Source organism: Typopeltis vanoorti, chromosome 19 (genome assembly GCF_054136105.1).
Source record: "Typopeltis vanoorti isolate ZY-2024b chromosome 19, IOZ_Tvanoo_1.0, whole genome shotgun sequence".
NCBI lineage: Eukaryota > Metazoa > Arthropoda > Arachnida > Uropygi > Thelyphonidae > Typopeltis > Typopeltis vanoorti.
Window position 1 is genome coordinate 57094855 of NC_143567.1, and position 21949 is coordinate 57116803.

The 21949-nt window shown below is 34.7% G+C and overlaps 1 protein-coding gene across 1 annotated transcript in view; it reads right to left on the minus strand.

Moving 5' to 3' along the window:
* Positions 1–21949, minus strand: part of Isha (Insulator su(Hw) mRNA adaptor) — a 314370-nt gene that overhangs the window by 106697 nt on the left and 185724 nt on the right. The window contains exon 12 of the mRNA XM_090409621.1: positions 17195–17302. Coding sequence (XP_090265747.1) covers positions 17195–17302 — 108 coding nt within the window. The remainder of the gene's footprint in view (positions 1–17194; positions 17303–21949) is intronic.

Consider the following 21949-nt stretch of genomic DNA (forward strand, 5'->3'; position numbering starts at 1 on the left):
TGACAATACTGAAGTCTACAGATAAGAATAACTTGGCAGATAATTTTTCAGAAATTATTAATAAAATAAACTTTTCATATAATACTATTTATTACATAGCATCTGTATACCTCTTGAGGGTATAACAGGAATTTGATGATGAAACAAATGTAGCTGTTCAAACCATACATACAGAATATATAATGTGCCATTTAAAAATTCAACCATCCCCTGAGAAATTTAATCGTGGACAATAATCCAAAATGCAATGTCAGACTGATTTCACTGTAGTAATTTTCATCATTATTGGCAAAAGTGTACATAAAACACTATACATTTTATATTTACGAGTTAGGTTAAAATCTTGTCTTTTCATATAATGTTTTTTTTTAATGATGTATTTTATTTTTTTATTAATAAATATATTCTGCATATTAACCTTATAACTATGAGTCAATATAAACTGAGTAGTTGTACTAAAAAATAAACATTAAATTCATGAGTCTACTTGAATACCATTAATTACAGATGAAATAACTGACATTCTTTAGTATTAAGGATAATAGAACCACTGATCCTAGAACCTAAGCTTAGAACAAAAAAGGCAATGTTCACAGACAATTACTACAGGCGGGTAGGAACAAAAGAACTCCAGCATCATCCTCTGCTACAGTAAAGCATATGAAAAATGCAAAAAAAAAGTCATCTGCAAATCTGACTTTGAAAGGACAATAAAAAAACTTTACTCCTGTCGAAATGGCAACTGTGCGTTCAGCTCTTTACAAAGTCCAATGGATATAACTTCTACTCACCTATGGTTTAGCATCCCCCTCTCTCACACATTCAGATAGCATCACTAATAGAGCACCTAAAGACAAATCTGTCCTCAAAACATCACTCTTCTCCAACTGATGCAAAGACGACCAAAGCAAATCACCTCAACCCATAACAGAACACCATATCAGCAAAAGACATCAGAAGGATCATGTAGTACTATCATATCCTGTACACCTCTTGAGGGTACATGGCAGGAATTTGATGATGATGAAGAAAAAAGTCTTCTAGTTCTAATGGCATCTCCACAACTGTATTCAAAGGTTGTGCTTCAGAATTAACCTGTCCTATATTGTCTCTATAATCTTTCATACTCAAATGGCACTTATCCCAAAAAAAAAAAAAAAAAGCCATCAAATCACCAACCGATATCACTTCAGTCTTCAGCAAAATAAGCGAGGCCAACAATCAGTGTCTTCACCTACATGACATTGAATAATGTAGAAAAGTTTAGAGAAGCATACTGTTGCTCTTGATATTATTTCATATTACATAGATATACAGATTATTTCAGATTATATAGCCTTCTCTTGGACTTATTCTGTCCAAGTTTATCAATCAATGCAGGGCTCTATCACTTATCTTCTTTCTCCTATACATTAATGACCTTCTCTCACTCACTAATAATTATATGCACAGTTTTGATGACGACAGTGCTCAAACATCCCAAGCTTCAAGATCTGCTGCAACACTGATCTCCACATATTCTTCAATAGGGAAACAATAACTTGGTCACTTTTAATACCAACAAAATGCAGTCATACTTCTTTCTCACAAAACAAATCTCAAATTATTTTTCATTCAATAATGCAAAAGTTACCAGACAGGATTCAATCCTTACCTCTTGCCTTGCCTGGCATAAACACATAAAATTAATACTTTCTCAGCATTCAAAATATTTTCTGCTCAAGATACTTATTCACCGAGCTGCTATTAAATCTGTACAAATCCCAAACCCACCCTTCCTTAAAATAATGCTAAAATGTTTGTGGTGATGCAGCTAAAACCTCCCTAAAAATTCATTACTATTTTCTTGACAGATCTCTCTCTCTCTCTCTCTCTCTCTCTCTCTCAGTTAAATGACTCATTTCAACAATTATCAAAGTTTGTTTTCAATGCAGTCTTTTCTAGTGACACTTCCATGGACACAGACAGACACTGATCTGAGAAAGAACGCATCAATCATTCATCCAACTTTCCAGTGGGTCTATTAAAACATGAGCCACTTCTACTCACTATCCAATTACAGCCTAAATGCAAATATGCAAAATCTGATTCTCCTCTCTCCTTTTTCCATCCACTTCAGTTCTCAGAAACAAAGTGTTTCCAACAAGTTCCTTGTTTCCCAACTGCCCACCCACTCAATATATACAGCATTAATATGATACAAGTTTTCTATTTCATGTGTGAAACAGATTTAAAAAAGTAATGTGAGAATGAATTAACTGTTTTCTGTTTTCCTGCCCATTTTCAGTGTCTTTTTTATTGCTGATTTCCATATCATCCATATCAAATATTTCCTGCATAAAGTATTAAGATTAATGTGTCCTATTTGTGTGTGTATCAATAGCATCGCATGCCCATTTAAGTTGGGTGTGCTGTCATATGGCTTTTGCAACCCCCCCCCCAATCACACACACAAAATTCATGTCAATTTGACCATATGATTGCATTTTTATTGATGTATGAAAGTTTTAAGAGGGCATAGTACATCAGCACTCATCTTAATTCATCCAATGTAATTAATTGCAGGATAACTTTGAATACATTAATGTATCAACTAATAAATTTTAACACGTTCGCTGCCAACTACAAGTATACTCATAGTTGGTAAACCAGCCACACAAGCCAGCTACGAGTATACTCGTAGGACGTTTACCGCCAGCAACGAGATTACTGTACTGACCTTGAAGAGGTGAAAATGCTTGGCTTGTGGAGCTAGCTTCAAAACTGTGTATTCTCATAGATGGTATATGCTCTCCACAAGCCAACTACAAGTATACTCGTATGACGCTTACCGCCAGCAACGAGATTACCGTACTGACCTTGAAGAAGTGAAATTGCTCGGCGTGCTGGAACAGGCTATGCTGAAATAGCGTGGCAGCGAACGTGTTAAATATGGAAAGAATAAAGGTCAAATGAACAACAGCCAAACTTCACGTGTGCCCTTTAGGTGAGAAGCACAAAGGGTTTATGCTACATGGTGAAATTAGATTATCATTGGCAAATACTGGTGAGATACAGATAATTTGAATTTTGTAATACAGTCATATAATAAGCACAGAAATCAGAAAAAAAGTAATCACTTGGAAAATTATTTTTCCAGAATGAACCAAAGAAAGGCTGAAATAACGCTTTTCACTTATTTATACACAAGTTCCAACTTCCTACTATAATCAATCATACAATCTGTAATGGCTCTGACAGAAAACAGGACATTCAGCAGATCATCAACACTGTTTCCCCATTGAATGATATATGCACGTAAACACAAGAAAGATATTTAATTAACGAAATATTTCAGTCTGGAAATAGCAGACCATCCTCAGTAGTATTACAAGAACAGTTAAAAAAAAAAAATACAAGCTAGAATATTAACAATAGATCGCTAAAATAGAACATGCCACGTGATGTTATATCACTAAGTATGAAACGGAATATTTTGAAGTAGAGACACGATTCGAAAAAAAAAAAAAAGTGATGATGATTTATACTTTTGAGAGAAACTTGTTGATTTTGTTTATTAATATGGTTAAATGCTCTTTGCAACGTCCATTTAATAAACAAAATCGACATCTAAACCGTAAATTCAGTCCTTGTTGTTAGACAAATCAAGCCTTTCCACGTTCCAGATAGGGTTACTGACATGTCCAGATGCCCTTTAACGGATAGTGAAACACTTATCCTTTCAAAAGGACATGAATTCGCTATAGTCCCTAAAAAGATTCCATATTTAGATTTCCTTTTTAACATCGAACGGAACTTATTTCACCTATCCAGCGAAAATGCTAATACTCTGTGTCTAGAGGTTGCATCCACCCTACTTAAAGCCAAGCTTCCTCCATCTAACATATCTGTCTCAAAAGAACGCTCTACATTCCCTAAAAAGCTACAGTCACCTTGTTATCACTAAAGCAGACAAGGGAAAAGCTACAGTAATTAGGGATTCTTCAAATTACAAAAGTAAAATTTCTCTTTTACTATGAGATTGCTCAACATACCAAGAACTGGATCATGTCTCCACTAACAGGCAACTGAAGAAATTAAATTCCCTTCTAGATGAAGTTAAGTTTAGATGCAGACACCATAGAAAGGTTAAAAACTCATTTTCCAAGACCTCCTGGGTTTTATGGTCCACCAAAAATCCACAAGACACACATTCCTCTCCATCCTATTGTAGACTATATTGATTCACCAACTTACCACATAGCTAAATATTTTGTAAACTTATTGAAATCACATATAGGCAAATCTCGCTCTTTTTTTTTTTTTTTTGAAAAACTCTTCTGATTTCGTAAACAAATTAAAAAATGTCTCCATACAACCCACTGATCTTATGGTGAGCTTCAATGTAGACTCTATTCACAAATGTATCTCTCAAAGAGACTTTACAATTACTTACTGAGATCTTCCCACATAATATCGTAAAATTATTTGGATTTGTAATGCACTCCGGATATTTCTTGTGTCAAGAAATCAGTAAAAAAAGCAATCACTTGGGAAATTATTATTTTTCCAGATTGAACCAAAGAAAAGGAAGTAAAACAAGTTATTTCAGCCTATTTATACACAAGTTCCAACCTCCTGTGACTATAATCATACAATCCGTGAAAGCTCTGGCAGAAAATGGGATGTTCAGTAGATCGTCAACACGGTTTCCCATTGTAAATATGAAAAAAAAAGAGAAAAAAGGTTATAAATTATTTAGAGAAAATTACTTGTCTATATTAGTGTCCTGAACACGTCAGTTCACATTTCATGAATGCAAAATAAATGACATTCAGAAAACAAAAACAGCAACTTGTAACAAATGACAACATTCAATTGGATTGGTTGACACAACCGATCATAGCTACTGATTTCTGGGTGCTAATGTCTTAGCACACACCCTGCCTTACCTTCTCAGTGGTTTAAAACCACTGGAATGCTAAGAATTTGACCCACTGCACCATCTGTACATCTGTTAAAAGGCGTCCGTATTTGTGATTGCACTTGCACCCTGACTATTAACGCAAATGGTGATGTGAAGTTTACACATTAAAAAGTGTCGTCTTCATGTATTGTGTTTAATTTTAAGAATCACATGAAGCCAGGAAACATTTAGGTAAGTCTTTATCAGGAATAAATGCAAAGATATAACATTGCTATTCTGTGGGTGTGCACTGCACATCTCACACACCCTGAATATATGCTCCTGAGCTCTCTCTCTCTCTCTCTCTCTATATATATATATATATATATATAGCTCAGTCTGCGTAGTTAGCCTAGTGGCTGTGCACTTCGCAACTATATGCCTGGGGAAGGGGTGTCCTAGGTGCGATTCCTGTCAGTGAAGTGAGGCGCTGAAGGATCTTCCTCAGCCATAGCCAAGTTAGCCAGTCTTGGGCATGGACAGTAGGGTTTTTTTCTCCAGTTTATCCTGGAGTTTTTCATTCCACAAAGCAGGCAAACCAGCCTTGAGAACTCAACACTACAGGACATAGGATACAATGTAGGGCTGACCACCTTATCCTGTGAACGGTTTGAGGTCCAATGATTAAGAAACCCTCGACACTGCAAGGTAAAAGAGGGTAAAAGGAAGACAAGATGATATATATATATAGCTCTGTGTGTGTTCAAACAATCTGAAAGCTGGGTAAGAAATAAAACAGTTGATTAACAAAGAATTGACCATAGATATAAGAATTCTAAGAAATATTCAAAGTTAAGAGATAACATCAATGGCAGAATCATATTAAAGATGAAGATATTATGAATAAAATGAAGGAGGTGGTATGATCAATTAAAAAAAAAAAAAAAAAAAAGCAGGACAGAAAAAGTTAGCAAAATTTTGGTGCTAAGTTGGCACATAAAAGTTCCAGAGGAAGAAAAGATCTACAATGATGAAGCCAGGAGTCATCAGAAGACAGGAATATAAGATCAAACAATATTGGATTCCTGAGAAATAAGACTAATCTAGAAGAAGATTGCTGATAGGAAGTTAGCAATTAATGTAACTATAATTATACAGTCATATCAGAGTATTACATTTTGAGGGTATAAGTAAGGAATTTGACAATGATATTTAAACTTATTATTCCAGAGTTGAGTATCTTGTACATCCCTGAGGATGCATATCACAAAATAATGGATCTAAGTACTTGGATCAAATAGCAGAAAAATGGGAGGGGTATTTAGTTACCTAAACATCCCTTGAGGATACATATTAGAAAACTGATGATAGTATGAGCAATTCTTGTCAAAAACTGTTGACAGGACTGTAATGAAAGCTTGTGTTTGAACTAATACAGTATTCTGTAACCCCAGGAATCACATCATGTGCTTTTTTTTTATTGAAATTTAATATAATCTGAAGTTACTTTTTGTTAGAAGTTTATCCACTTGGTTATACTACAAATTAAAGATACCAAGAAATTATATACTTGGTTTAATCCTTTATACAAGTGTAAGCAAAGTATCTGAAGTTACACACTCAAATAATATAATGACACATATAAACAAACATAAAACTCAAGTAAATAAGGAAAACTGCTATAGTTTCTGAATCTGAATTTCTAAATAATAAACCTTGCTCTAGAAAAAATTGACAAAATATTTTAACCGATAATAATTAAATTTGATTTTGTTGAAATAATATAAACATCATTAGCAATAATTAGTTGTATACAGTATGTTGCAAAAATTCTTTGAATACTGGAAGTGTCTCAAACTGCATTTACAAATCACAGGATGCAATGCAGGTGCCTCCACTCTTCTTGGCAGAGTGATAAATGTTGGTAAACAGACAAGGATATTTTGATCAATTCATCCACCAAAATGACAGCCAATTCCTGTAGTGAATTTAGTCATCCACCTCAGAAAATACGAGAAATGCATTTGCTACCATTATTACAAGAGTACTTCTGGAATCAGCAGAAATGAAATTACTCTAACCCAAAAAAGTATAGCCACGTCAATTAAGTTTGAGAAATGATTGTAGTTAGTTATTTTGCTTGGTTAGAATGTATATTATACTTGACAAGAATATAATTTCTTGTTAAGTATAATATACTTCGAGAGATAGTCATTTTAAACTTAGTTCTTTAGTCCATTACAATTTGAATTTTTATTATTTTTTAATATTGCTCCCAACCACGAATGATTATTTTGTAAACCTACAGTACATTCTGTACCATGCTTTTTTTTTTTTTTTTTTTTTTTTTACATAGCCTGGAAATCCTGATCTGGAGACTAAACATGAAACTTTTCTAAGCCATTTTAGGCCTCAATAAGCTGGGAAGTGGTCCTACAACCAGGCAATGACATTCATCTTCCACCTAAAGACAATCACAAATATCCATGGCCACGATGGGATTCACACCCACAGCTTGCCAGTTGGAGAAGGGGTAAGCTAACCACTCGGCCAACCAGGCTGGTTTACAACACTAAACTAATTACTGTTTATGCACTGAAGATGCTAATTTGAAATCTAGCAAAATATGAGCTACTTAATATCTTATTTCATTCTTAGTGTTTAATACCATCTAACATAAGATGAGAAGTGCTCTTCAGGATTCAAATCATCCACTAATCAACTACCATCTTCCTATATCATCAAGCCACATGTTGCTACTGCTCTTGCAATGACTATTGGTACTGTCGTATTAATGTTCAACTGAAATATTTCATTGAATTGGAATGGTAAAGCTGATAAATTATAAAGATTATGCTAAATCAACTACAGGCAAATGGGTAAGTCTATTCACTACAGGATCTCTGAACAGTTTGTATGTTATGTAGGAGGAAAAGCAGTCCACATATACCCTATATGTCAAATTATAGTGGAACTATCTAGAACTTCAAAATACCATTTTTGGTGTTCATTTTTGCAGGTATCAAAGGATTACTAATCCAAACTATGAGAAGGACTTATGCAAAACATCGCTTACACATTTAGGACAGAATGATACACCCTAGTAAATAACGTTTTGCTGACAGGTGAAACATCCAAATATATTCATTTGCTTTATTGTCATTATTACATACCACAGAATTCAAGCTGAGCACTGTTTTCAATCATGCCAAGCTTGTAAGCAACAGTCTTTTCATGAACACTAGTTGTGGAGTATGTAAAATGCTGGCTCAAACCTCTAGAAACTGTGAGAAGAACGGGGGGATTCCATTCAAAACTTTTGAGTATAATCCACTAATATATGAGCAGAACTCCCCACTTTTCAGCATCCTCCTCATCTGGAATAAGTGCATATAGGTTAATGATTTTTATTTCCATCTTAAGGATTGGCCAAAAACTGATGACTAATACAGCAGTATACAATTTCTCAAAGAAAGTCTATTTGTGCCATTTGTATGTCGGAACATGGCGTTAGTAATAACCAGTCCATGTTCTGAGCAGAAATACAACAGGAATTTGCCATTATTATTAGATTTGCTCTTTAATCCAAATTTTCCCAAAATATTTTTGTATGTCTGAAAATCATTTCCTACTCTGCTATTTAGATTTCAAACAAGGACCAACTTTTTCTTTTTCATTTCTAAAGCATCAAACAATTCCTCCACTTCTACCTTAGTAGAACCTTCTGTGGGACCATAGGCACAAATAGGTCTCATTGTCCAATTCCCCACTCTGATATTTGCCCACATCACTCTACTTGAGACTGCTTGCCATTCAAGAAGATTAGCCTCGTATTTTGTGTTGAATACTATGGCTACGCCTTCTTTTCCTTGATTGTCATTGCCTGAATATAACATTTTGTATTTATTGCTCAGAAAGATCACACCAGTTTTTGTCTTTTTTTGTTTCAGTCACCCCTATTATGTCGATCCGGTACTTATCTAATTCCTGAGGTAGCTCCATTACTTTGCCATTCAGGCTTCTTATGTTGATAGTACTGATCTTTAACTCTGATGATGTGGAGTTGGGGTGTGCTTCAGATTTGTTCCAGTAGCTGACTTTTCGCTGTTCGCCCTGGTGAAAACAACAGGGGCCTTGTTTAACCAGGCTACACTCCACCTGGCATGAAATTTTGTCATGTTGTACCATCATTTTCAATTTTGGTTTAAGCCAATAAGAAAACAATTTGGTCGGCTAAATTCCAAATTGCCAGCCCATCCTTATTTGTTCAGTATCTAGGTAGATACCCAAAAGGATGCACCATGAGAAGGTGAGGATTGGACATAAGGTCAGAAGCCCTGGTCGGTTCTCCGCATTTCTTTAAAGGCTATGTGGAGGTCTACTCTCAGAGAAGAGGCAAAGAATAAGAAAAGTCTCATTGACCATGTTATTGTTGATAGTGATGTTTTCCCACTGGTGCAGGACACCAGTGTACAGAGGATATGAAATTGGAAGCGATCACTATTTACTCTTGAGCAGGATAAAATTGAATTTCATATTGAAAAGAATAACATGTAAGAAACTTTTAAAGTGAATAAAAGTTGAGCAGCTCTCAGATGTGAACTGTAGACTAAAATACACAAAGATTATTGAAGAAAAAATGAAAAAGTTTGAGAACAGGAAACAAACCTTGGAGATTCAGTGGCAAGCCTTGAAGAAAACTCTGATTCAGCCAGAGAGGCATGTGGAGAGGTTGTCTGCAAGGATTAGAAAAATCAGAACTCCATGGTGGACACAGGAAGTTAAAGAAGCAAAAGGAAGGAAAAGAAGAAAGCATATCAAAAGTTCCTGGCAAATGTCAGCTTTTGCTCTTAGAGAGTACAGAGACAAATGTAAGAAAGTGAAACACTGTGTAAAACTAGCTAAACGAAAGTCATGAGAGGACTTTCGCAAGAACATAGAAAATAATATCAAGAAAGCGGCAAAATATTCTGGAGGTTGTTTTTAAGAAGCTTAGGAATGGAGGAAAGAGTGCTGTAAAAGGAGTTAGAGATGATAAAGGTGACATGAAAATGGGAGAAAAAGATATCCTTGAATTATGGAGTAATTACTTTGAAAATTTGCTAAATGAAACATGCAGTGATGACAGCACAGTGATAAAAAACACTGACCAGGCATGCAGTCGGGAATACATATCCATACTTGAAGTAGAAAAAGCCATCAAAGGCTTGAAATGTGGAAAGGCAGCAGGAGTGGATGATATTCGACAAGAAATGATGAAGTATGGTGGTATAAGAGTCTTGCAGTGGCTGCACTGCATAGTTCAGAAAGCCTGGACAGGGGGACAAATTCCCAATGATTGGAGTAGTGCTCTAATAGTACCCATATATAAAAAAGGGAAATAAAACTGAATGTGAGAATTAGAGAGGTATTTCCCTACTGAGTGTTCCTGGCAACATCTATGCAAGTATACTTGAGAAACGATTGAGAAGAATTGTGGAAGAAAACCTTGGTGAAGAACAAGCTAGATTCAGACCAAATAGAGGCTGGCAGAATCAGATCTTCACTTTACAACAAATAGTTGAGAAAGCATGGGAATATAACAAAGATCTGTATTTAATGTTTTGTCGATCTGGAAAAGGCATATGACAAGGTGCCAAGAGAGAAGCTATTCAATACGCTAGTTATATGGTGTCAATGGGACATTATATCAAGCAATACTTAGTCTTTATTTGAGTTGTAAGTCAGCAGTTAGAATTGAAGTACAAGAAGATGGTTTAATGTTAAATCTGGTGTGAGACAAGGATGTACATTATCTATATGGATCAGATTATAAAGTGGTATTAAACATGATATCAGAATTGGAGATGTTAATGTCAGCTCTTTGCTTTATGCAGACGATGTTATACTTCTAAATAAATCCGCTACAAGTTTGTAAGAGTCCCTGACTAAATTGAATAACTGTTGTAATAGATACGGTATGAAGATCAGCATAAATATGAAGATCAGCAAAGAATGAGTTTAAGGCGAGGTATGATAGATACTGTATGAATGTCGAATAGTTGTGATGAAAATGATTTGGGGCCTCCCTCGATGAGTCTAATGACTCCCTGGAGTTGCCCGTAATAATAATAATAATAATTAAAAAGACAAAGACAATGAAAATGGGTAGAATTGTTGAACATGTCAACTGTGTTGTGAACTGGGAACCTGTGGAACAAGTAAAACATTTCAGCTAATTAGGCACGATTTTTACTGAAGATGGTAAATTAAATATGGAAATAGACAACAGAGCTGGTATGGTAGGAAGTCGATTGAATAAATTCATATGGAATGAGAGAGAAATTAGTTGGAACACTAAATTAGCTGTATACGAGACAGTGTTCAAACCAGTTTTAACTTATGGATCTGAGAGCTATGTTAGAAGTAAAACACTTAACCAAAGACTAGAGACCACAGATATGAGAGTCCTAAGAAAGATTATAGGTGTGAACAGATGGCATCAATGGCAATATCATATTAAAAACGAGGATATTAGGAAAGAACTTGACATTGTCAACATCCAGGAATGTGTTAGCAGAGCTAATCTCAGGTGGTATGATCACTTAAACAGAATGGGTGAGGAAGGATTTGCAAACGAAGTGTTCTCTGCCAGGTTTGCAGGAAAACGACCCAGAGGAAGACCAAGATATAGGTGGATTGATACGGTACAAAGTGCCTTAGACGATAGAAATATAAGATCTGATAATGTTGGAGTCTTGACAAGTAACAAACTGATTTGGAGGAAAATTGTAGATAGGAAGTTAGTAATGATGTAAATTTTTCATGTAGTATTATGATATCCTGTACACCCCTTGAGGGTACATGTCAGGAATTTGATGATGATGATGAGGAAGTCTATTTAACTCTAAACCACATTCCCATTTGTACATTACACAAATGAAATCATTTAGCATGGATCCTTTGTTTTTATATCGTCTTAAGCACTATAATTTATCAGAGGTCAGCATTTCAAGCAATATGTGTGTATGTATTTTTTGCAACATAATGTAATAACAGCCTCTCCATGTATTAATGAAAATAATTTAAGTGAATGCTAATCAGTGTCAAATAAAATTTAGTAAAATGGACAATATTTGTCTGCATATTATCATGGCTTACTTTAATTTCTTCCTTCAGAACTGAAAATTTCAAACTAACTTATAAGGATATAACATGTCTTAGAACTGATTCCTTGACAGTTTATCACAATACAGCAATTCCTATATGTCGGTACAGTTGTTCATAAGTTATTCCATAAGTGCATAAGTTATTCCTCTACAACACTTCTCCAGTTCCACTCTTCATCTACAATGCAGGTTGTATCCTGTGTTCCCATCCTTGAAGAAAGATAGGCCTATTTGTCTTCCAATCTTGTCCAATGAATTCTTCATTATTTCAGCTACCTTCTGCATTCAATTTGTTATGGCTACAGCAGATGTAGTATTTATTCAAGTTTTAAGGGGGTGCAAAACTGGAATTAAGTCTTGTTTTCTTTTCACTCCATATTTATCATTTTAGTTTACATCAATGTGTCATGTTTAGTGAACATTATCTTATTATTTTACTGTTTAATCTTCAACACAAACTATAAAATATCACTTATCTGGATATGGCTAAATATACAGAAAAGGTTTAATTAGTCGATCATATATCCTTATATACATATTATTAAGTTACTACAGAGTCAGCAGCATAATTTTATTGGGTGTCACAGATGTTGAATATTTTCTTGCTTTACATATATGAAAACAACATGCATCTTTAAATATATTTAACTTAATAATTAATAAATATTTAATATATTTAACATTGTATTAGCAAAACTGCTATACTCCCATACTCCCAAAGATATATATATATATATATATGGGGATATAGCAATTATGTCAATGTAATAGAAATGAAAATAAATGACTTGATTGGAATTTCATTTTTTCCCCCCTTATGATTCCTTCTAGTTGCAAAGATAAGATAGTGGGGTTTTATTACCCGCATTAAAAATCTAGATAAATTTCACCATTCTCATGGCCCTTCCCAATAGTGAAAATAGGTAGTATGTTTATCGATCCAACTGTTAAATACAGAGTTAATTTCATGCTTTTCGATAAGCCTTAGGACAAGCCATTTTGAATAGTTATATTTTTAGAATTCTTGAGTGTATATACTCTGTCATTTAAGATTGTTGGAATGCAATCTTCATCTGTGGCCACATGTCAGTATACATGAAGTATAGCTATATATCTATAAAAGGAATAGTTAAGGGAGTTATCCAGCTTAGAATGTTTAAGATCTGGTCAGTACAGCAGCATATCATATACCATAGCTTCATTTGCAGATAAAGACTGGCAATGGCTATGCTTTGCCATCTCCTTTGATATGACTTAATATTTGAGATAAGCATATTACGATCTAAGGAACCAAAACTTATTTAAACACTAACTAGCAGTATACAAGGCAATGTTCAAACCATTTCAAGTTATGAATCTGAGCATTGGATTTGAAATAAAGCAATTCATCACAGATCACAGATATGAGACTTGAGAAAAATCTGAAGCCTGAACATATGGCATCAATGGCAGAATCATATTAAAAATGAAAATATTAGAAGAAACTTTACACTGCTGGCATTCAAAACTGTGTAAGCAGGGCTAATCTTAAGTGATATGGTCATTTAAACAGAATGGGAGAATAAATATTAGGAAAATAGGTATCCAATGCCAAGATGGAAGGATAAGAACTCAGAGGAAGACCAAATTTAGATGGATTGATTCAGTCAGACGTGCCTTAGAAGATTGAAATATTAGATACACCAATATTAGAGTGCTAACAAGTAAAAAACTTGTCAGCATTCTGATATGAAGGAAAACTGTTGATAGGAGATTGGTAATAACAAATTAAATTGACTGTACATATCAGGAAATTGATAATGGCAGCTATGCTTGGCAAAAACACCAAGGCAAATAAGTGTTCGTGTTTTTCAAGTAGTGGCCTTGAATATGTGTTTTGTGAGAGGAAAAACTGAAGTTTACAAGAAGCCTCACCATCTTGCCTGAGACTGATTAATTCAGCCTAGAGTGAAAAGACCTAGAAAACATACTTGTATCACTGATGAGATTCAAATGAAGTTCCAAGTTGCATGAAACTCGAACTAACCTGTACAAAGTGGGTCAATGGCCTGTAGAGAGTAACTAACTCATCATCATAATCAAATTCTTGATACATAACCTCAGGGGAGCGTACAGGATATCATGATAGTAACGGGGTGACTCTTACATGCGGTACTAACTTCCGATCAAGATTCCAATATCAGATCTTATATTTTTGTCTTCTAAGGCACATTTTACTGTATCAATCCACCTACATGCTGGTCTTCCACCAGGTCTTCTTCCTGCCAACCTGGCAAAGAGCTTGATTTGAAAATCTTGTCTCTTCCATTTTGTTTAAGTGATCATACCTTCTCAGATTAGGTCTGCTAACACATTCCTGAATGCTAACAATAACCACATTCTTTCCCAATATCTTCATTGCTGCCATCTGTTCACTCCAATAATACTTCTCAGAACTCTCGTACCTGTGGTCTCCAGTCTCTGATCAAGCATTTTACACCCTCTGTCCAAAAAGAAACTGAATTTTTGATAGAAAATAAAACACAGGCCAATTATAATTATTGAAATCATTTATTTCAATCAATATACTCTCTCTAAGCTTCGATACAGAGATTGGCAAGGTCTATTAATTCATTAAATGAGTTTTTTTATTATTGGTTTTTGGGATACTGTTGAGGGTCGTGGTTACTGCCGCTTGAACGTTTTCAATGGTGTCGTACTGATTTCCTTTCATCGGCAAATGAAGTCGGGGGAAGATAAAGAAGTCACAGGGTGCTAAATCAGGTGAATACAGTGAGGGACCCAAAACAAAAACTTGGGTTTTGCTCAAAAACTGTCTCACAATGTTCAAATGATGAGATGGCGAATTATCGTGCAAAAGTGACCAGCTGCCTGCATCACGATATTCATGCCGTACGCGACAAATTCTCGCTATCATCCGCTTCAAAACTTCAAGATAAAACTCACCGTTGACTGTTTGGCCAAGTGGACTGAATTCTTTGTGGATAATGCCCTTGGAATCATAGAAACAAATCAGCACCGTCTTTACTTTTGACTTCTCCAAGCGACTTTTTTTTAGATGTCCCTCTTCTAGTGGTGTCCACTCAGCACTCTGGCATTTTGTTTCGGGCTCATACTCAAAATGCCATGTTTCATCACCAGTAACGATCATTTCAAGGAAGTCTGAGTCCTTATGAGTGTTTTAATGAGGTCCTTGGCATTCAATTCGATACATTTTTTGGTCGTTGGTCAACTTGTGGGGAACAAATTGCAAATTCAATTTACGAAGACCCAAACCCTTGGTCAAAATGTTGAGCACAGTTGATTTTGGAATCCCCAATTCATCTTCAATCAATCTCAAGGATGATTTCAGATTTTCTTTGATGAAATCACGCACTTTTTGGATGTTAGCTTCGCTCAGTCCATTTGGAGGGCCCGGCTTTTCGTCGTCCTCAAGTCTCGCAACCACTTTGAAATCGCTTAAACCACTCGTAAACTTCAGCAGGATAAGCATTCATCGTCGTATGCTTTTTGAAGCATTTGATGTGTTTCAGTAAAATTTTTTATCAAGTTTAACACCAAAGTCAATCGCAGCTCTCTGTCCAAAATTCATGTTCCGACCGTTCGTCAAAACACACAGTCACTCTTAGCACTATAACTTGGGTTCTAATGAAGCAAATGTCATAAATAGTTGACACAACACTAATGAAGGTTTCTACTTTCGACAACAAAAAGATACAACAGGTGGTGCCACTAGTTTCTTCTATTTTCGAAAAGTTCGGTTTCTTTTTGGACAGAGGGTGTATTTCTAGCCCAGCTCTCAGATCCTTAACTTAAAACTACTCTGAACACTTTGTATATTATAGCTAGTTGAGTATTTTAGGTAATTTCTTATTCCATATAAATTTATTTAGCTGACTCACCATCATACCAGCTTACTTCGATATTTAATTTGTCATTTTCACTAAAAATTGTGCCTAAATAGCTTAAATGTTTGACTTGTTCTATAGGTTCTCCATTCAACTGTATCCGGAATAGAAAACCTACACAACAAGTGAAACATTTTAGTATTTAGGCACAATTTTTAGTGAAGAATGGGCAATTAATTATAGAAATAGACAATGATGTGAAGTGTCTGTGTGAGTAAAGCTGGTATGGTAGGAAGTAAGCTAAATAAATTTATATGGAATAAGAAAGAAATCAGTCAAAACACTAAATTAGTCGTATACAAGACAGTGTTCAAACCAGTTTTACTTTATGGATCTGAGAACTCAGAAATAAAACAGAAACTACAGATACAAATGCCTTTGTCTTTTAATGTATATATTTTATCTTTTATGTTACTCCAGAGAAAGAAAATATTCTTAAGTGCTAAATGAATTCATTTGTCATCTAATAGCATTCATTACCATAACAACAATTGATAAAATAATAACTCAGAAACATGTGCAAAAATTCAAGAGGGCTATGACATGAAACAATTATGGCTGTAAACTGCATATTATTTGCCCAAGTTTCCAGGTTTCTGTGGTATTAAAAACATTCTATAAAGAAAATCTTTCCATCGCCATGTGGAACAATGAACTAAGTTGAAAAGCTCATAAATTTCCTTAGATATCATGAATTTTATGAATTAGCATCTTTCCTTCAATGGTTATATGCTGCTATGTGTGCTACAGAGATATGCCAACCACTGCATTATGTGCCTAAACTGTAAATCATGCTTACAAGCATTCTACCTTATAAAGTTCATACATCATGTGGAAGATTCTTGCAGAAATGGTAGGAGTGTAACATGTTTTTTTATATCGATCTATTTTAGATATTTTTGTTTCGAACAATCTAAATCTGTTCAACTCCTCTTTTGAATTTTGCAGTAAGTTTTATATTTATTAAAGAAAGCAAGGAGCATTATGCATTTCATTTCTGTGAATTTCTTAACCATAAATAATAACAATAATAAAAAAAAAAGCAGCGCAAAATAATTAGTTATTTCAGAAGAGTACAAATATAAATTAAAATCAATCTGTCATATGTGGTTGCAAAGTTTTGTGACCTTAGTATTTCTTACCAAAACAAATATAATAAGAAAACTGTTTACAATAATAACTAGATAACATAAGCACTTTTATTTTTTATTTAAAATGTAAAAAATATTGCACTTTTTTTTTTTTATCCATACCTTTATTGAACTACCTTGCAATTTCAGATTCTTAAGATTCTGCAAAGCTCTTGAGGCATCCTGCCTTCTATCCATACATACATAAGCACAGCCTCTGGGAGCTATCATCTAATTAAAAGCATTAACAAAAGGAATAAATATAGAAAATAACTCAATTATCTCATTATTATTATTGTTGTTTTCTTTAAGATAAAATTATTACCTATTTTGATGGATCCACATTGACTTATCAGATTACAAAAAGGATCAGTAGTAATATTAAATAGAATATATGGAAATGAAAACATGGGAAGCAAGAGTTAGGACAGTACAGAAAAAGTGCTTTAGGAAAGACTACTGCAATGCTTTGTCAGTACTGCATTTAACAAACTATTAAACATACTTCATCTGAATAGCAAATACACTAAGTTGGCTCTAAACGTGTTAGAAGAAACACAAAAATCAACTCAGCATGTGTGCTAAGAAGCATTATATACGAAGAAGTGCTTTGCAATTAAATGTTATAGTCTGTAAGAAGGACCCTAACTTACAGAAACTTCTATCTCTAACACCAAACCCTGAAGTATTCTATTACAAATCATCTGGAATTTACTTCCTCTAAACTATTTCCTGTGTACTGGTCAATATTTCCTATCCATCTTGTTATAATGCACAAAGTTCATTTATATTAGCAGCAATGGCATATTTTGGAGCAATATGCCTGGACACAAAGTTTGTTTGGAAATTACATGAATGAAATGATACACACCTATAGCCATTATCTTTCTTAGTGCATGAGTGTCAACTGCTTGGTTCACTGTAAATTTTAATTTGAAGGAGTAAGAAACAGGAAAGGAAAAGGTGGAATGGGATAGTCAACATAGTAATAATTTCGGTATAAAGAGAGAGAGAGAGATTATGGTAGTCAAGTATTTTTAGCACAAAATGAATTGAGTAGAAGTGTAAAATGGACTTGTCAAGGGAGTTATTATTAGCTCACTGATAGCTGGACAACAGGTTAGAACCTCCATAGCTCAGTCGGTATAGACGAGATGCTTTCGGAAAGACCTGGATTTGATTCCTGTCCATGACGTGAGGTACCTTTATCTGGTCTATTTTAACTAAAGGTGAGTTAGCAGGTCTCATATGGAGGGGGCTTAACTTTCTTGCATTTTTACACATAGCAACACTCTCTTGCATTTTTCTCAGTATTATTTTAAGGCATTTGCTGACTTATTTGCAAGAAACTTTCAGTATGCTTCTTCTTTTATGCAACTGCTTCTTTAACTTCTTTTGTCCACCATGGTGTTCCTATTTTTCTATCCTTGCAGCAACTTCACTACATACTTCCCTAGATGAATTGTTTTCTTCAGAGTTTGCCATTGAGACTCCAAGCTTTGGTTCTTTTTTTCAAACTTTTCATTATTTCTAAAATAATGTTTGTATAGTTGAGTCTACAGCTTACCTGTAAAAGCTACTAAATTTCAATTACTTTTAAAGCTTTGTAATTACTACTTCTTTTCATTGTTGAGGAATTTTAGTTAGTTAGTGCCCTCAGAGTATCTTTGACTTTGCTCAGCAAAACTTTATCTTCGGAAATGTTCAAAGTGGGTATTACACTAGTTGTCATATTTTGCACCTGCTCAGACCCTGTATCTACCTTTATATTCAAGGTTTCATCAAAATATTCCCTCCATCTTGCTTCAATTTTGGAGTCAATCATCAATAACTTTCCTCATTTGTCTCTAATGAAGGAAGGAGTTGTTTTTCTGTTACAATTGATTCGTTTCATAATCTGATAAAGTTGACTAATATAAATATAATACAAATTCATAATCAATATGAATTTGTATTATTCATTAATGATTTAATCTTTTTCCTCTCTTCGATGATCTTAACTTCTGCAGCTAACCATTCTTGTTTTTCTTTTTTTTTTCTTTGTTTACCAATTACATTTTCAGCAACTTCATTGTAGGTGTTCCTGAAGTTTTTCCAATATTCTTCTACTTTGTCATCTTCTGATGGTACATCTTGAATTTTCTCTATTTCTAATATATTGAATCGGTTCTTTATCTCCAAAGCAAACTTCTCTCGTTTCTTTAATTTTTAATTTTCCACTATCAAATGCAGTTCTTGACCTTCTTTCCTCTCTTAATACACTTTGAAATTTTAATTTCAACTTCGTCACTAAAAAGAAGTAGTTGGAACCAACGTCTGCATCATGTTTGGCTCTCACATCAAGCATGAATCTTACAAATTTACTATTTATCGCAGCATTATCAATTTAGTTTCTTGTTTTGCTGTCACGAGGTCCAAGTCAATTTATATATTTCTTTGTGCTTAAATTTACTTCCTCCTATGACAAAGTTGTTCATTTCGCAAAAGGATAAAAACATCATGCCATTTTCGTTTCAGTCTCTGCAAGCCTCAAAACCTGAGGAGTTTTCTTCTACACATGACCCTTTTCCCACTTTTGCATTAAGATCGCCAATGAGTATTATCATATCATGTTTTGGAATAGAATTTATTAGCTTTTGGAGTTGTTCATAAAAGCATTCTTTTATTTCTTCATCTGCATCATTAGTAGGTCATAAACCTGCACAACAGAAAGTTTGATAAATTTAGAATGAAACCTGGCTTTTATAATTCTCTCGTTTACTGTTTCCCATTCCATCAAGCTTTTGGTTACTTCATCATCATCATCAAATTCCTGCCATGTACCCTCAAGGGGTGTACAGGATATGACAGTACTACATGAAAAAAATTACATCATTACTAACTTCCTATCTACAATTTTCCTCCAAATCAGTCTGTTACTTGTCAAGACTCCAACATTATCAGATCTTATATTTCGATCGTCTAAGGCACTTTGTACCGTATCAATCCACCTATATCTTGGTCTTCCTCTGGGTCGTTTTCCTGCCAACCTGGCAGAGAACACTTGTTTTGCTAATCTTTCCTCTCCCATTCTATTTAAGTGACCATACCATCTGAGATTAGCTCTGCTAACGCATTCCTGGATGCTGACAATGTCAAGTTCTTTCCTAATATCCTCATTTTTAATATGATATTGCCATTGATGCCATCTGTTCACGCCTCTAATCTTTCTCAGGACTCTCATATCTGCGGTCTCTAGTCTTTGGTCAAGTGTTTTACTTCTGACCCAGCTCTCAGATCCATAAGTTAAAATTGGTTTGAACACAGTCTTGTATACAGCTAATTTAGTGTTCCGACTAATTTCTTTCTTATTCCATATGAATTTATTCAATTGACTTCCCACGATACCAGCTTTGCTGATTCTGTTGTCTATTTCTATATTTAGTTTACCATCTTCAGTAAAAATTGTGCCTAAGTAGCTGAAATGTTTTACTTGTTCCACAGGTTCTCCATTCACAACACAGTTGACATTTTCAATGATTCTGCCTATTTTCATTGTCTTTGTCTTTTTATTGCTGACCTTCATACCATATCTATTACAACAGCTATTCAATTTAGTCAGAGAATCTTGCAGACTTGTAGCGGATTTATTTAGAAGTATAACATCACCCGCATAAAGCAAAGAGCTGACATTAACATCTCCAATTTTGATATCAGGTTTAATACCACATTCCTTCATAATGTGATCCATATAGATAATGAATAACAGAGGGGATAATGTACATCCTTGTCTCGCACCAGATTTAACATTAAACCATCTTCCTGTACTTCCTTCAATTCTAACTGCTGACTCACAACTCAAATAAAGACTAAGTATTGCTTGATATAATGCCCCATTGACACCATATAACTGCAGCGTATTGAATAGCTTCTCTCTTGGCACCTTGTCCTATGCCTTTTCCAAATTGACAAAACTTAAATACAGATCTTTGTTATATTCCCATGCTTTCTCGACTATTTGTCGTAAAGTGAAGATCTGATCCTGACAGCCTCTATTTGGCCTGAATCCAGCTTGTTCTTCACCAAGCTTTTCTTCCACAATTCTTCTCAACCGTTTCTCAAGTATACTTGCATAGATCTTGCCAGGAACACTCAGTAGGGAAATACCTCTGTAATTCTCACATTCAGTTTTATTTCCCTTTTTATATATGGGTACTATCAGAGCTCTACTCCAATCATCGGGAATTCGTCCCTCTGTCCAGGCTCTCTGAACTATGCAGTGCAGCCACTGTAAGACTCTTATACCACCATACTTCAGCATTTCTGGTCGAATATCATCTACTCCTGCTGCCTTTCCACATTTCAAGCCTTTGATGGCTTTTTCTACTTCAAGTATGGATATGTATTCCTGACTGCATGCCTGGTCAGTGTTTTTTATCACTGTGCTGTCATCACTGCTTGTTTCATTTAGCAGTTTTTCAAAGTAATTACTCCATACTTCAAGGATATCTTTTTCTCCTGTTTTCATTTCACCTTTATCATCTCTAATTCCTTTTACAGCACTCTTTCCTCCATTCCTAAGCTTCTTCAACAACCTCCAGAATATTTTGCCACCTTCTTGATATTTATTTTCTATATTCTTGCCAAAGTCCTCCCATGACTTTTGTTTAGCTAGTTTTACACACTGTTTAGCTTTCTTACATTTGTCTCTGTATTCTGTAAGAGTAAAAGCTGACTTATTTGCCAGGAACTTTTGATATGCTTTCTTCTTTTCCTTCACTGCCTCTTTAACTTCCTGTGTCCACCAGGGAGTTCTGATTTTTTTATCTTTGCACACAACCTCACCACATGCCTCTCTGGCAGAATCAATCAATGTTTCCTTCAGAGTTTGCCACTGAA